Raw genomic sequence first — 16,852 nt, forward strand, 5'->3', positions numbered from 1 at the left:
TTTTCACAATCGTAAAACGCCTTGGTTCAGTCACTCAATATATAAAGTGTTATATATAAAAGATATAAATCTTTTAATGTATGTTTGGATAAACATTTATAACAACAACAAAATTTGATTGTCGTGAAACTTACGAATAAACAATGATACACAGATTTTATTACTGAATTAACGATAGAAAACCAACATCTAATAGACTTTTAAAATTTTAAATATATTAAAAAGTTTTTAATGGAAGTTTTTAATGACAAGTACAATTAATAATTCCCTTTCTTAGGAGTACTAACAAGATTGGATATTTATATACGATTCATATTTCTTGAGATAAATTTTTATCTTATCCAATTCTATAAGCTTTCTATAACTGAAAGTCCACGCAAACATTACGCTATCAGTTGGGGTTGCCTAAAACTATTTCTCACGATTTTGGTTAAAAGTTTTTGTTATTTATTTTTATTTCATAAGAAATGGTAGAAATATTCATTTTATAGTATAAGTATCGCTTATTTATTAATTAATTAAATATTATTATTATTAAAATCTCATTACAATTTTTTTCATCTACATAGTTTGTAATTCCTCAAAATCTATTGGATGGCTGTTTAACAATTTACATGTCTATCTGGTTTTATTTGCTAGACAAATTTTTCTGAACGGTTTTTGAGAATTTTTTGTTTGTCATTAAAAATAAAATTTATCATAGCTTTTCTAAGTAATTTCTCTTCATATATAAATTCATGCTACTCTTAAAGTTTTATTTTTACCGTTAAAGTTTTTATTAAAACTTTATACGCCTACATCTCAGCACATGAATTGCTAATGACTGTTACGTCTGCAGAGATGATACGTCAAAACTAGTATATATTACCGATGTGGAACCTCTACAAACCTGAGAATTCATCTTAATAACATTGAAACATAGTAAAAACTGTTAAGGAGAGTTCCTATGAAAATACGTAATCGTATAATAATAACTTTAGAAAGATAAGCCGATCTCCGTGGCGGAGTGGCAGTATTTCGGCCTTTCATTCAAAGGTACTGGGTTCAAGTCCCGGCTAAGCATGGGATTTTACATACGCTAAAATGGAAAAATAAGTTATCGTTATCATTATCATCAATTGGAAGCTGTTAGTTAGGGTGCCAGCCAAAATAAACGGAGTTAAATATTTCGGAGCGTTTTCTCCTTTAAGTTAATTATAGACATTCAATCCATCTATTCATTGTTCCGAGGGAACAGACTGTTGGTTTTTAATTGTGTCCAAAAAAAAAAAATTAACTTTTAATATTCAATGACAAAAATATTCCTCCTAGGAGCAGGTGAAATATGGGGGTTTATCAAAATATTTCACGTGGAAAAAACCTCACATGTATAAAATAAAAGCAAACTGGAATAAAAGTTAGTCAATTATTTTTTGGGTAGCCGAAAATAAATTCTAAATTCTTTTGAAATAGCCCAATACATAAGGTAATGTTAAAAACGGTCTGGACATATAGGAAACAATATTGGCGAAAGCGTCTAATTTTGATATACATAAAAATTTCAAGCAAAACTATCCGATTTTTTTTTAACCTCCCGGACCATCGTTAGATATTACTTCACAGGATGAGATGAATCAAAATTTTTGTAGCGTGTGAAAATGTCATGCCTGATCGGGATTCGAACCCGGGAACTCCGGATGAAAGGCCGAGACCGCCACGGAGGCTCATCATTTATTAAAAAAACACATCTATACGACTTAAAGATGCAAAACACATATTTACTGCCGAACTATATTTTGATCTTTGAATTGAAATTTACACATAATTTAACCATTAAAAACAAATGTTTTTAATGTCTAAAATGTTTTTAATAATTAAAAATCATGAGTGATCTTTACTTCCCAATAAAACTTTTTTCTCAAAAGCTAAAACAAACAAATAACTACGCAATTCTGAATGCACTTTAATCTACCACGATTAACAGTTTGCGTGAAATGCGCCCAAAAAAGTCCTAAGAACGGGTTTTTCTCGTTTTTTTTCCAATTTACACTAACTAATTTGAACTAACCGTTTTTAATAAGCAGACAATTTTTCAGGTTGTACTCTTTCAAACCGGAATGTTTATTTTTAAAATAAAAAAGAAAGGAATATTTGTTTTTATAACTAAAAGGTATATTAATTAAAAATAATAATTAAAATGATGCGGACAAAGTGGTATTAAAAAAAGGACTTTTTGTTTTTTTAAATACAGCTACATAAACTATTGCAAATAAGGAAACTACTGTAAAATTATAACTTACTATCTTTATAACTAACTACTCTTACGTTCATCTGCTAGTAAGAGAAGGCATGTCGGTTAATGACTTCTTACAAGTTACCTTGTATCACTCAATGTTACGCTAAATAATTCATCACATTTATTAATATAATTTTGTAATGTTTTGTGTTCCTCACCGTACAAATGTTCCTACATTGCTTAATAAGTAAATACCACCAGTATTTTAATATTTTAAAATATATATTCCAATTTGATACAACTGTAATTTTGAAAAAGGCTAATAGTTAAAAAATCTTTAATCTAAAAACATAATACTATCTTCACTTGTAGGGATAATAAACTTTTGTTTTAACACTTTTATTTATAGTCGCACCAACAATTAATCATTAGCGACTTATCAGTGTAATGTAACTGTACCGGTAAATTTGTAGTCTTGAACAAACTCAGGTCGACTACTCCTGAGACGTGTGATTAATTGAAATCCAACCACCAAAGTACACCGGTATTTACGGTGTAAAGTTTTTTTTATCAAATCCCAGTAAAAGTTACCTTTATTAGGATTTGAACTTGAGAACTTCGACATCAGCTGATTTACGATGAGGAGTTTACCACTAGACCAACCCGGTGGGTTAAAATATTATTTATTATCTATTTTATCGCAATTTTTTTTTTTATAATTTTTTGCGCCTTTCACGTAAAATCAAACGTAAAAAAGCTGACAACAAAGTTGTAATACATTCCTGGGATTAGTTATTTATTCTTATATAGTAAAAAAATAATGTTACATGAAAAAAGTTACATAAAATTTCTTTTTTGGGATGAGAAATTTTATAACAAAGTTTTATTGTAAAATTATCATTATATGTTTAATAAACCAATAAAAGATTAAAAAAATTAAAAAAATCTTTGAATTAAATTTTGATCAGCTCCCTCACCCCCAATAATGTCCCAAAGTATTCTTTGCGGGAATTACAAAAAAAATAGGGGTTTTTTCGATTTGTAGAAGTGTGAATTTCGGGCAAAATCTTTTTTAAATGGTAAGATAAGAAAGCACACATGAACGGAGCTTAATATAAATTTGATTGTTTAAAAAACTTTGAGAAAATTGACCCCCAAAAAACTATTTACCCTTTAGAGATATTGGCCCCAAATTTTACCAACAAATTACCTCATATACTGAGACTCTGCACAATTTCATCAAAATCGGTTTATCCAGTCAAAAGTTATTAAGCTTTAAACGTCAACACACTTACGTACGTACGAAAATTACCCTCTACTTTTTTTTGTTTTTTGAAGTCCCGGGTCAAGGATAGTCGAAATATGCAATAAACCCAAAATCCATTTTTGACTGATTCGACTAATTATCATATTTTCTTCTTGCAACATGGAGTTAGAACTATATTGCCAGGAAAGTAAAAACGTATATTTCTTCAGTTTTCTTCGAAGTTTTGAAGAAAATGATTAGCAAAAATTAAATTGCACTGATTAAAAAAAAAAAAGATTAAGGAGTAAAATTTGAGCTCCATTTAAATTTTTAACTGTAATTATGAATTGAATTATTAAGCTTGAGACTCATCGGTAAATAAATAGCGGACCACATGTAAATAATTGAGTACATGGCATCGTAAAAAAAAAAAATATTCACTATATTTGCTGAATGTCTTTATATAAAAATATGCCACATTTTTTTCTGTTTGAAAAAAATCCCTTTTAATTATATATTCCACGTGTTTATGAAATAATAATATGTGAATGTGTAATAAACCCTACTTTATCAAACAATATTATAAAAATAACGACCTTCACGGAATTTTTATTTATTTAATGAGATTGTGCAGGCATCGACTGGTATCATAATTTAGCCTGAATGAAAATTTTTATCCTATGAAAAATACGATTCCTGACCGGAATTCAAACCCAGGACCTCCGGGTAAAAGACGGAGACACTACTACTCGCGTCAAGGATTGATTTATAGATTATCTATAATCACAAAAGAGATATGAATTATAGTGAATTTTGCGATTCCTCGTGGTAGCACAATATGTATTACATATACATATTACATGTATTATATTAACGGCTACATTAATATAAATATTAACATGTTAATGTAGCCGTGTGGATACATTTATACTAATATATCCATACGGCTTTACAACATTTATAAAATACTCGTAAATATTCGGAGTTTTCGCCACTAAATACGAGGATTAAGTCGGATTTTCTAACATTAATTTCTTATGTACGTTGTATTTAACATAATTACTAACACAATAGTCTTATATTAATTCAACATAAATTCCTACCTTTTAGTCCATTATTTTACTACTGAAAAATAATTTGGAGTTTTATTGTAAAGCGGATATAAAGTTCATTACAAAAATTAGGAGGGGTTGATAAATGATGATGGGAAAGTTGTGCGAACATAAGCCTAAGGAAAAGTAACTGTACGAAAGTGAGCCAGATTTAAATAGGAGAATAGTATAAAGAGTATAATAGTCGCCAACATCTTACGAACATGACATTACGATCTTACTAACATACAATTTAATTTTATTTACTGACGATCGACTATTATTAACGTAACAATTTTAATTTAATTACAATTATACATTTGAATTTGTATCTTTTGGGAAATCCCTGATGATGGAGTAACGGCTCCGAAAGTGCTCGGATATATACTTTTAAAATTGTTGGTAAGTGGAACTTTATTTCATAAAATAGTATATAAGAGGTTTGGGGTTTGGGGAATTTAAGAATGAGGCAATGAGACTATTGTGGTTTGCTTAGCCAATAAAAGTAAGTAAATTACGAAACATTAATTTATTATGTAATACTGTTACTGTAGTAAATGTTAATATTGCCAATAATTTATATTCTATGTCAAACAGAGAAAAGAATTTAAAAAAAAAAAAAGCATAAATGTATCGCTTATCAATAAGAATTGGAATAATTAATGAAATTCCTAATTAATAATAATTTAATTATAAAATTACTCTAGTTTAGTATACTTTAAAAATATTTAATATGTACGAGCTGGATACATGGTATGTACCATGTATCTTATGTACCAGGATATGTTTAGCATTCTTCGCAATGTTAAGTATATTCAAGTATGTCAATACTGGAGTTGCATGCTGTACCACAATTCAAGCCCGTAAGTTCAAACAGGGTTCAAAGTTGATTTATAAATCAATTTACTTTCTACTGAAAGCCGAGATCTATGTCCAATCAATCAGTACATGCTTTTAAAGTTGAATTTAATTTGAGTCAACTGTTTTCGCTTAGATTTGATATGTTTCGTCCAAGTAAGCCATCCGTAACGATGAAAAGCCAAATATTTACAGTCCTGAGGTCTCGGAACCGGAACCTTGAATAGTTGAAGAAAGTAAACAGAAATTTCTACAAAAAAAAAACTAATGTATTTGTAAATAAAAAAAAAAAAACAAAAAAAACAGACATTCGGTATCGGAAGGTGTAATTATTAAAACACCAGCTTAACAGAAATTTGTAAATATAGGTCAATGGATATGAATAAACAATACGAAGATAGAAAACTTAGTGATGAAACTGCAACTGTTGCTCTACTTTTAAAATACTGTGTTGAGAGAGATACGCCTGCATCAAAGTACTTATGCACTTAATAATACAAAACTTATTTGCAGAATGTTCAATAAAATCTCACAGATTAAGGCAAAAATATGCTAAAAGAGTCAAAAAAAAACTTAAGTTTACAATTCCTGCAAAAAATTACAACTATGATGGGTTGGCTAGTCCATTTTGTTACCAACTGTTCCAGTTCATAAATAGGTTACTATAAAAACCAGCACATTTTGCAAGAACTACCATGTTTTACATTGCTAAAAATAAACTGATAAAAAATGTTTGGCACACAAAGCACTTATTTTACTTGGTTTTACATACAAATTACAACATATTTTATTGAAATATAAATTCTTTTAGTCTTATAGAAATAGTTTAAATTAAAAATAAATTCTGAAAATGATCGATATGGAATCCTAGTAGAACGTTGGTAACAGAATTTAATGTAGTGGACTGTACAATAATAATAGTGTTTGCATTATTATCGGGTTATCTACGGCAGAAGTACACTGTTTACATTTCATTTAAAATAAAATAATATTATCCCTGCATCTGTTTGTGCCGATTCCATTTCGCAGTTTTATTCGATTTAGATACTTCATACGAACCTCCATCAATTGAGCCCAGCTTTGAGAGGATTCTTTGTTAACTGACCCCAGCACAGGCGATTTTATTTATTTTTAATACTAGCAATAATAATTACAAATATTTATTAATATGTAAATTTCATCACTATATACATTTTACCCTTCGATTCAGATTCACGATTCAGAACTCTTTGTACAGTTTAGTCTCCGGAACTACCGTAAAATTTTATTTCATAGGATAAATGAGGACGATGTGTATGAATCTAAATCAAGTGTAGTCTTGTACAGTCTCACGTCCACCATTCATGAGATGTGTGGTTAATTGAAACCCAACCACCAAATAACACCGGTATCCACGATCTAGTATTCAAATTCGTATAACAATAATTGCTTTAATTAGGAGTTGAACCTTTGAATTCTTAACTTCGAAATGAACTGATTTGCAATGACGAGTTCACCACTAGACCAATCCGGTGGGTTAAACGATTCAGAAGTAACAATATAAATTTTTTCATTATTACATATAATTAATGAGAATAAATTTTAACGAAGTAATCAGCAATTAAAAATAGGAGTTAAATTGCCAATTTCCATGACGGGAATGGTAGCGTCTCGGTCTTTCATCCGGAGGTCTCAACGTAGTGAGACCTAAGTCTCGAAAAATCCCGAATAAGCATGGCAATTTTCATACAAAATTTCAATTTCCATACTCCCACGTACATGTGCTTCTGTGGCGAATTAATTCATCAGGCAAAAAAAAAACATAAATTTTTTTTATTTAAAAAAATCGATATTTTTTTACTATTTTCTGCTCTCCATTCCCAAAATCATCGCCCAAGAAACGTTTTTTATTTGTCTATGTTTACTACCTTAAATGGATGAAACTAAAAAATATCCTACTGAAAAATATACAAACCATAAAAAATTACCTAAGATTTTTTTTGGGATGAGGGTGAAATTTTATAATAATATTATTATTAAAAGTTTAAATAAACTAAAATAGTTTTAAAATATTCCAAAAATCTATATTTTTAAAATCTGATCGCCTCTCCCACCATCAATATTAAACCTATTTTTTTTTTTGGAGAGAGCCACTTACACTACTATTTAACTTACAAAAATTCGGTTAAAAAATATGTAATAAGTAAAAAAAATTAGATTTTTCGGTAAGCGAAAAAATTAGAAGCAATTTCATTTTAACGGTAAGATAGCATAGCATATACGCATGAACTGAGCTTAATATAAAGTGAGGTTATGTATGAAAAAATTTGATCTCAAAGAAATTATTTACCCAAACCCTCTGGAGATATTGATCCCCAAACCTTTACCAACAAATTGCGCCATATACACGAACACTGTGCCAAATTCTATCAAAATCGGTTTATCTAGTCAAAAGGTATTAGGCTTTAATCACGCCAACATATGTACGTACGTACGAACATTATCTCCCACTTTTTTTTTGTTTTTTAGAATCCTTGAGTCATGAAATGTCGATTAATACAAAAAAACCCGTAACTCATTTTTTGACTGATTACCATAATCTCCTTTTTGCAGCGTAGCTGCAAGAAGACAATGATGGCCAGAAAAGTAAAAAAGTGTTAATTTTAATAAACCAAGCACCTATCTTACCAATACTTAGATGCTTTGTTGGAGTTACATATCTTTTTTATTTATAATAAATAAATAATTTTTTATTAAAATATTTTTTTAATAATCTCTCATTTATAGTTAGAATAACAGTATTAATGCATAATAGTATTATAGTATAATACATTATTCTTAATAAGTAAAATTTTACAAAACATTAATTAATTATTTTGAAACAACTTTTCAAAATTCCTCATAGTAATTTTTCACAAATTATTAGCCAAACTACATAAACATACGATTGGACAGTTTCACAAATAAATTTAGTTTTTTTTATAAATTTTTAAAAAATACATGATTTGAGAAATATTTATATTGTTTTTACAAAGATAAAACGTCAAACATTTACTTTGTATTCAAATTTTTAGTATTAATATTAAAGTATAAACTTAAAAAATTAAAATACTTATTAAAAAAAAGTACAAGAAAACAAAATCAATTGGACTTACCCTTTTTTTAACATTGTCATCCGGCGTAGGAGGAGGTGGAACCTTTGCGAGTAAAGGTGCTGAGGATGATTTATTTCCAAGATCTGTTACAAGGGGAGGAGGTGATAATTTTAATGATGCAGCCGAAGGCGAAGGTAACGGTGAAGGAGTACTAGATAATGGACTACGAGGTCTCAAGGGTAAACATGTTGGTCTAGCCGGACCGAGTTCCGGTTCACTAGAAGATTCTAATAAGCGGCTTTCTCGTCTTACCCAAGGATCTGAATCTTCCGATCTTCTGGGTCGAGGACCACCTCGTCTCAAACGTTCCCAGGTTTCTTTACGTCGAACTTTGGCTCCTGAACCTGGCGCTATAAAATATAAAATAAATAAAATTAATATTAAAATATTCATATAAAGTACAGTGCTGATGATATAGTAATTCTAGCTGAGAGTAAAAAAGATTTAGAAGAAACAATGAACGGCATGGATGAAGTACTAAGCAAAAACTACCGCATAAAAATAAACAAGAACAAAACGAAAGTAATGAAATGTATTAGAAATAACGTAGATGTACCACTGAATACAACAAAAGGAAGAGAAAAGATCATGGAAAAAGAAGAATTCTGTTTTTTGGGAATTAGAATTACTAAAGATGGACGAAACCGGAGCGACATAAAATGCCGAATAGCACAAGCGAAACAAGTTTTCAGTCAAAAATATAATTTGCTTACATTAAAAATTAATTTAAACGTCAGGAAAACATTTTTGAAAGTATATGTTTGTAAATAAATTTATATGGAATAGAAACTTGGACGATCGGAATACCAGAAAAGAAAAGATTAGAAGTTTTTGAAATGTGGTGCTATAGGAAAATGTTAAAAATCATATGGGCGAATAAAGTGACAAATGAAGAGGTGTTGCGGCAAATTGAAGAAGAAAGAAGCATTTGGAAAAAATATAATTAAAAGAAGAGACAGACTAATAGGCCACATATTAAGGCGCCCTAGAATAGTCTCGTTTTGATATCGGAGGGATAGGTAGATGGGAAAAATTGTGCGGGCAGGCAACGTTTGGAATATATAAAACAAATTTAAACGTCAGGAAAACATTTTTGAAAGTATATGTTTATAAATAAATTTATATGGAATAGAAACTTGGACGATCGGAATACCAGAAAAGAAAAGATTAGAAGTTTTTGAAATGTGGTGCTACAGGAAAATGTTAAAAATCAGATGGGCGAATAAAGTGACAAATGAAGAGGTGTTGCGGCAAATTGAAGAAGAAAGAAGCATTTGGAAAAAATATAATTAAAAGAAGAGACAGACTAATAGGCCACATATTAAGGCGCCCTAGAATAGTCTCGTTTTGATATCGGAGGGATAGGTAGATGGGAAAAATTGTGCAGGCAGGCAACGTTTGGAATATATAAAACAAATTTTTACCGATTTAGAATGTAGGGGATATACCGAAATGAAACGACTGGCACTAGATACGGAATCTTGAGAGCTGTTTCAAACCAGTCAAATGACTGAAGACAAAAAAAAATTAAATACAGTACACAAATTGTTTGTTCTCGCATTACGCGAGAACCGAATTTTTCGTCATCAAAGGTGTGTGTATTTTAGTTACCTCTAGTTATTACTACTCTGTCTATTTTAATTTAGTTTCTATTTCAGGTTTCTATAAAACCTGAATACTTTAATTGTTATTTATCAGTATTGTTCTCACAACCATGAGGGTAATGAAGCTGTGGGGCCAGGGAGACTGTGGTCTCCTGGACCCTAAAAACAGGAATGGCGAGGAAATGCACAGCGGGGTCCAGAAGGCGGAGCCCCGTATTCAGGCAGCCTCTAAGCCAGCTCCGGGATTCGCCTGGGCCGACCTGGGTCCCAGGAGTTTATTTTACATATGCATCTAAATAAGAAATAAATTATAATTTCACCAGTACTCTTAATATAACAAGTTTTTTTTTAACCTCCGAAACTACCGTTAGGTATTGCTTCACAGGATGAGATGAATGATTTTTAATCGTGTGAAAATGTCATCCCTGACCAGGATTCGAACCCGGAACTTCCGGATGAAAGGCCGAGACGCTACCACTCGCACCATGGAGGCCGACAAATGATAACAATAGTTAAAAGAATTCAAGTCACTTTCATAATTATCCTGTACATACACAATTGCAATAGCGTCTTAGTTTTTGGTTATATAGAAAAATAAATATATTTAAATTTAGAGAAAAATAAAACAGTACTTACGTTTACCATGACGAGGATTTGGAGGAGAAGCTGTTCCAATGCCTGATTCAGGATCTGCGTCTTGTCTTGATTCTCTAGAACTTGAAGATTCGGTTTCTGAATCAGGAGAATGTCTCGGTAACGAAGACGAACAATCTGATAGCCAAGTTAAACTAGAACATCTTGAAACTGCTGGAGATGTCTGTGTACAAACATCAGCAACTCCACAATCCTGAAAATAACATATATAAATTATTATAAAATAATAATTAAAATTTTAAAGGAATTGCTGCAATTTTAGAATCAGTCAGATTTATACAATTTCAAATACTCTAAAAGATAAGTAAATTGACTACGAGGATGAATCATTATTTTCTATACATATCTGAAATGAAAAAAAAAACTGGCCCTTAAATATTTATTCAACCTGACTACAATACTAGTTAAGTACGGGTTTGTAATATTAGGGTAAATGAATACTATCCTTACAAAAATCATTTTTAAGATCTGTTTTTCATTGAACGTAGAATTGCAGAAAATGAGCAGGTTTGGATTAACCGCACTACCGTCAAGGCAGCGTACTTATTACATTTTAATTAATTATTTCATTTTAATTATTATTTAGATAGTTTTGTATCGTAAATTTAATTAGTTTTGTGCAAGAGTAGCTGCATTACAATTATCCTACACACAAATAAAAGACTAATAAAATAAATAATTATAATAATAATGAATAATAATTAAAAAGTTTTTATGGAAATGAGATACATTTTCTTCTCAATATAGCGATCTATCATACAAACGCATTTTTCTACTCTAATATTTCAAAAAAAATTTCAAATAAAATATGTCTTTGGAAAATTCTAAGAATACAGCAGAGCATTAAAAATACATTTATATACAACAGTATTATGATTAAAATACAATAAAGAAAAAAGTAAAGCATTCTCTAATTAAAAAAAAATATAAACAATGACTTAGATTACCATCCAAATCATTTGACGTTAAATTGTTTCTGTAACCGTAACCTATTTTGTAGGATTCAGAATAAAAAGTCTGATGTGGACACCACATGACTTCCTTGTACGCCTATTAAATTACATATACACTTTTTTTGCTACATTTCATTTGAAAGTGAGATACGATCCTCCAATTCTTTAATAAAGTGGACAATTACACAATTGCTGAAATATTAGATATTATTAACATCAAATATTTATACAATCAATTCAACAATCTTACATGAAATATCCAGATAGAGTAATAGTCCCTTTATTACTCGAATTATTAGATCAGTATTATTAGTATCTTCCTGATTTGCTGATTAACAAAAGTTTCAGATTTATAGTGTGTCGTATAAATAAAGGTTAATAATTAAACTATTCCGTTTAGTGAACTCCTGTATACTGGATACAAATGCTAATTTCGACCTTACAGTGTAAAATATCCAGTTTCTATTATTGGATTATTTGGTGAATAATAAAAAATGAAAAAGAAACAATCATACAGGAAAAAGAAAAATAACATGAAGAAATGTATCTCAAAAAAACATGAGAAATGTATTTTGAACCGAAAAATAACTGATGTCATGTTGAATAGCAGCTTTCCTAATTAATCAATGAGGGTCTTCAACAAAGGTCTGCAGTACTTTGCATTAGTTGTGACAGTTTTCGGTCTACCGGTGCCGGTGCGTGGACGATTCTTTACAGTACCGCTTTCTACAAATCGGCTGTACTGTCTTGATTACAGTCGATTTACTTATCGGTTCTCTGATTGGAACCATCAACAAAATTATTCTTTCAGTTTCAGTTAAAGAAGGCATTGTTATTTGAAGATTTAATATTTAATAAAACTAAATAAATGAACGAGGAAACTAATAATAAAATCATCAATAAAACAAATTTGAACCGCTAGGCCTACAACTTAATTTCTACTTTTACAATTACTTTAATAAGTACTTTTATAATTTTTAATTTAATAAAGCCAGAAATTGGCAAATGTTTAGATCTACTGCGAACAAACCTGATTTTGTACTGCAACAGATCGTTTATTTCTTCATATCCAGTAGGTTTTGCTGTCTTTTCATATTTCGATTTTCTTTTCACCATTCGTCCATAATTTTTCTTATTTTTTATAGTGTATAGATCTGAGTTTCTCCGCATTAAAATTTGTCCATTAACTGACGTACGGTCAATCGATCGTGTAAACGATCTTTGTTATTTAGTTCAATAACTTTAACTTTCTAGTTTATTATTAAAGCAGTGTTTTTACGAGATATTTTGGTGATTTTTAAAACAGATTACCAAACGGGCTGAAGAGATCATGAATAATTTGTGTAAGCTCATGAAAAATAGATACGGTTCCCGACCAAAGGTATGGAGGCTTATTTTTTCGGTGGTACTGTCAGTGTTATTATATGCGACGCCTACTTGGGTGGAAGCCCTTACAGTAAGAGAAACGTAAACAAATTGACCTCTCTTCAGCAGCGGGCTGCTATACGTGTAATATCGGCATACCTCATTGTCCCAGCTAGAGCCATTGAAGTTATTGCTGGCTTCATGCCGATAAGATTGAAAGTGGCCAAGATTAAAAGATCCTATGACATTATGCCGAAAAAAGAAGCTTTTATTCTTGCTACAAATGAATGGCAGATGAGTGAGAAGAGGCACTCCCACATTTATCTCCTTGGACGAGGAAATTGATTCCGGATGTGCGGCCGTGGGTTCAGAGGAATCATGGCGAGTTGGATTACTACCTCGGCCAGTTCCTTTCGGGCCACGGCGAATTCGTCAGTTACCTACATCAATTTCGTAGAAGGGAGTTACGGGGATGTATATATTGTGCATCTGAAGATACCCCGGAGTACACTGTGTTTGACTGTCCAAGGTAGGACGGAGCAAGGAGAGGAGCCAATCTTGAAGGGCTGACCTCTGCAAACATTACGGAGTTTTTGTTGCGGGGACAGTGTGAATGGTCCACAGTGGCGAGGGTAGTGACATTGATACTCAAATTCAAGGAGGAAGGGTACGGGATTTGGGGTTCAACCCACACATAGCTGATGGCGATTTTCGACAAGTAGGAAGATCAGGATTGTTTTTCCATTAACAGCCTTTATAAAGACCTCTAGACACGAAAGAGGTGAAGACCGAGGCCGGTAGTGAGGGGTGATTGACAGCCTCCTAGTAAGTAAGCTAGAGTAATAAAATACTGATACTTTACACAAGAATACAATGAAGCACAAATACATTAATTGTTACAAAGTAAAGAAGTAACACTAACTCGATAACTCGATATACATCACTAGTTTGCAAGCAAGTTAACTCGACTGCAATACTGACAGAAAAGAAGCATAGACAAATTATCACACAGTAAACAATGACTTTTTTTGGAACATGTATGTCGCCACTGTAGCTGTTCTCTGCTTGGGTGTTCAACGCCGATTCACGTACATCTACCATAGTTTTCTTACAGGCTACTGTCTTTTTAATCACCTTCTAAAATTTTTGATAAACTAATCAATTTATTCTTATTTAATATTCATAGTTCGAACAGTATATTTTCCGTATTACGGAAAATACGTAATACGGAACCTCCACAACGTGGAAACTTTCCGTTTCCACGTTGTGGAGGTTCCATCCGTGTAATACAGAATGATTTATATTGATTATTCCACTTTTTATCGGGAACAATAATATTTTCGAAAATGGGAAAGTTTCAGTTTTGTTCGTGGTCAGTTTTGAACAGGTTTCATGTAACTCATAATTAAAGAAAAATAATTTTCAGTGCGCTAAAGTATTTTTAAACTAAAATTATTTTTATAAAAAAAAACTCATGTGTAGTTCTGCGCAAGAAGAACGACTTTTCATTATTAAATGAATTATTTAAATAAAAATAAATACTAAATATTGAATTAATATTACTAACAATAGATATGGCAGATAAAGAAACGTTAATGTTCCAACTTGCAGCATCATAACGAACCACGCTTCTAAGTTGCCCCGCTCAAATTTTTTCGATATTAAATCGAGCATATCTCAAAAACGACTCAACCAATCTTCATAAAATTTCAAAATGCATAACTTAATGTACACTAGTACAGCATATCTAAATTTCAATGAAGTTGATCTACTAGTTTTGCAGATTTTCGAACCACAAAATTGTACAAATACCTATACATTTTCAATTTTTGATTCTCCACTCCCACCTTGCGACCGAAAGTAATACCGCACTTTTCTTCGAAAAGTCGGTAAAAAAAAAGATTCAATTAGAGATACTAGAGAATGAAAAATTTTCCATGAAATTTGGTCCTATACAAGATTGCTAACGTTCAAATAATACTGTTCAGTAGAGCTCCAGAAACCTACTTGTTTAATTTCTTGTGTCGTAATTTTAATTAAATAAATAATTAACGAAACTATAATTAATCTATAATTAATGACGGTCATTAAATAAAGATTTTGAAAAACTACAAACAGGTTTCATATTTCCAACAAACCATGAATCTAATGACTTTCATCTATAGTCTCAAATCTCTATCTAAACTCTATTTTATGATGATCCACAAAACAGTTTTGACTACTGAACATATAATTTAATTTATAACAAAATGTTTAAAGCCATATTTAGTTACTTACAATACACAGAATTTTGTTTATCAATTTAATTAAAAATATAAATTATATATATATATATATATATATATATATATATATATATATATATATATATATATATTATTATCGTTACATACTTTTATTATTAATAAAAGATAAACATAACAAATAATTTGTTAAAGCAGATCTTATAAACAAATATTATTCATTATAAAAAAGAACTTTCCAAGAATCAAACCCGAATTGAATTTTAGCTAATTAAAATTATATGTAACATAAATTTTAAATAATATCCGTCAAAATTTTGTTTTAAGATGAAGTAACCGAATTAAAGTGTATAGAACTTTAATATTGAATATTATACTTCCTTCTAGTTACGAAAACAAAATGCAATCATTTCATCCATTTTCGTAGTGGTTTAAGCTCTTAAGTATCAAAACAACACAGCCGCTTAAAAGGAGCCACTTCTCTTTTATCAATGCTAGTTTATAAATGTTGATTTAACTGGTTTTAAACGAAGAATAACAAACAAATACCATTACCACAGATTTAAACCGTTTTCCTTGTGACATTGACCAGCTGTTCAATCAGCTATACAAAATATATTTCTTAAAAACTAAAAGATATGTGAATGAGATTGAATTCTATGGACATATAAACTATTAATAAAATTTATTTAAAATAATTATAGAAAAAAAATCCCTTTCCGCACGCCGGAAGGCGAAGGTAGATTTCACAGTGCTAACTAGGGGATAAAAAAGATTTCCAGTCATATCAAAAATTGTTTCAGGCAAACGTTTTAGGTATTGTTTGAAGGACTAACGTCCACTTTAAACCATTTCGATACTGTGCCTATTAAGGGAAATATGATTTTTTTTGTCTTCGAAACCCCATTTTTTCCACGCCTGGGCCAAGGTTTTTTGATATCACCAACCCGTTGGTGATATCAAAAAACTTTACCTAGGTAAGTTTTAGGCCCTTATTCAAAGAATAGTAGGAAGATTAAACGAGTTCGATATTTTATTTAATAAAAAAGTTTTTTTTTCGAAAAAGCTCTTTCATTTCCACCAAGGTCTGATTTTGGTCGTTAACGAACTCGACCGAGATTTTGGGACGAGTTATTTTTAAGAAACATTTTGAATGTGATTGGAGCAAAATTACGGCAGTTATCGTGTCTACAAGAAAGTGAAATATATATGTATATATAAACTTTTGAACTGACGGTGGTTTTGGCATCTGGGCGATGTAAAACGCAAAAACATGTCGAAATTTTCCGGAAGTCGAATATGGTATCCAATACAATGAAATTTACCTAAAAAGTAATAAATAAATACAGAAAAAAGCTAAATGGTGTTTTAACTTAAATACCATCATTTAAATTTTTAAATGTGTAAAATGTGTTTTAATACAAATATTAATAATTTTTTTTTTTTGTTTGGGGCGAAAAACGCTTGTGCGTTATCATCGCCCAAAATT

At 30.6% G+C, this 16,852-nt stretch overlaps 1 protein-coding gene across 2 annotated transcripts in view; it reads right to left on the reverse strand.

Annotated features, from left to right (window-relative positions):
• cv-c (RhoGTPase activating protein) overlaps window positions 1-16,852 on the reverse strand; it is a 1,097,329-nt gene that overhangs the window by 594,978 nt on the left and 485,499 nt on the right. For both annotated transcript variants that reach the window (XM_075370603.1, XM_075370602.1), the window contains exons 5-6: window positions 10,785-10,995; window positions 8,545-8,894 (exon numbers count right to left, since the gene is read on the reverse strand). In XM_075370603.1, the coding sequence (XP_075226718.1) occupies window positions 8,545-8,894; window positions 10,785-10,995 (561 nt within the window). The remainder of the gene's footprint in view (window positions 1-8,544; window positions 8,895-10,784; window positions 10,996-16,852) is intronic.

Source organism: Lycorma delicatula, chromosome 7 (assembly GCF_047948215.1).
Source record: "Lycorma delicatula isolate Av1 chromosome 7, ASM4794821v1, whole genome shotgun sequence".
NCBI lineage: Eukaryota > Metazoa > Arthropoda > Insecta > Hemiptera > Fulgoridae > Lycorma > Lycorma delicatula.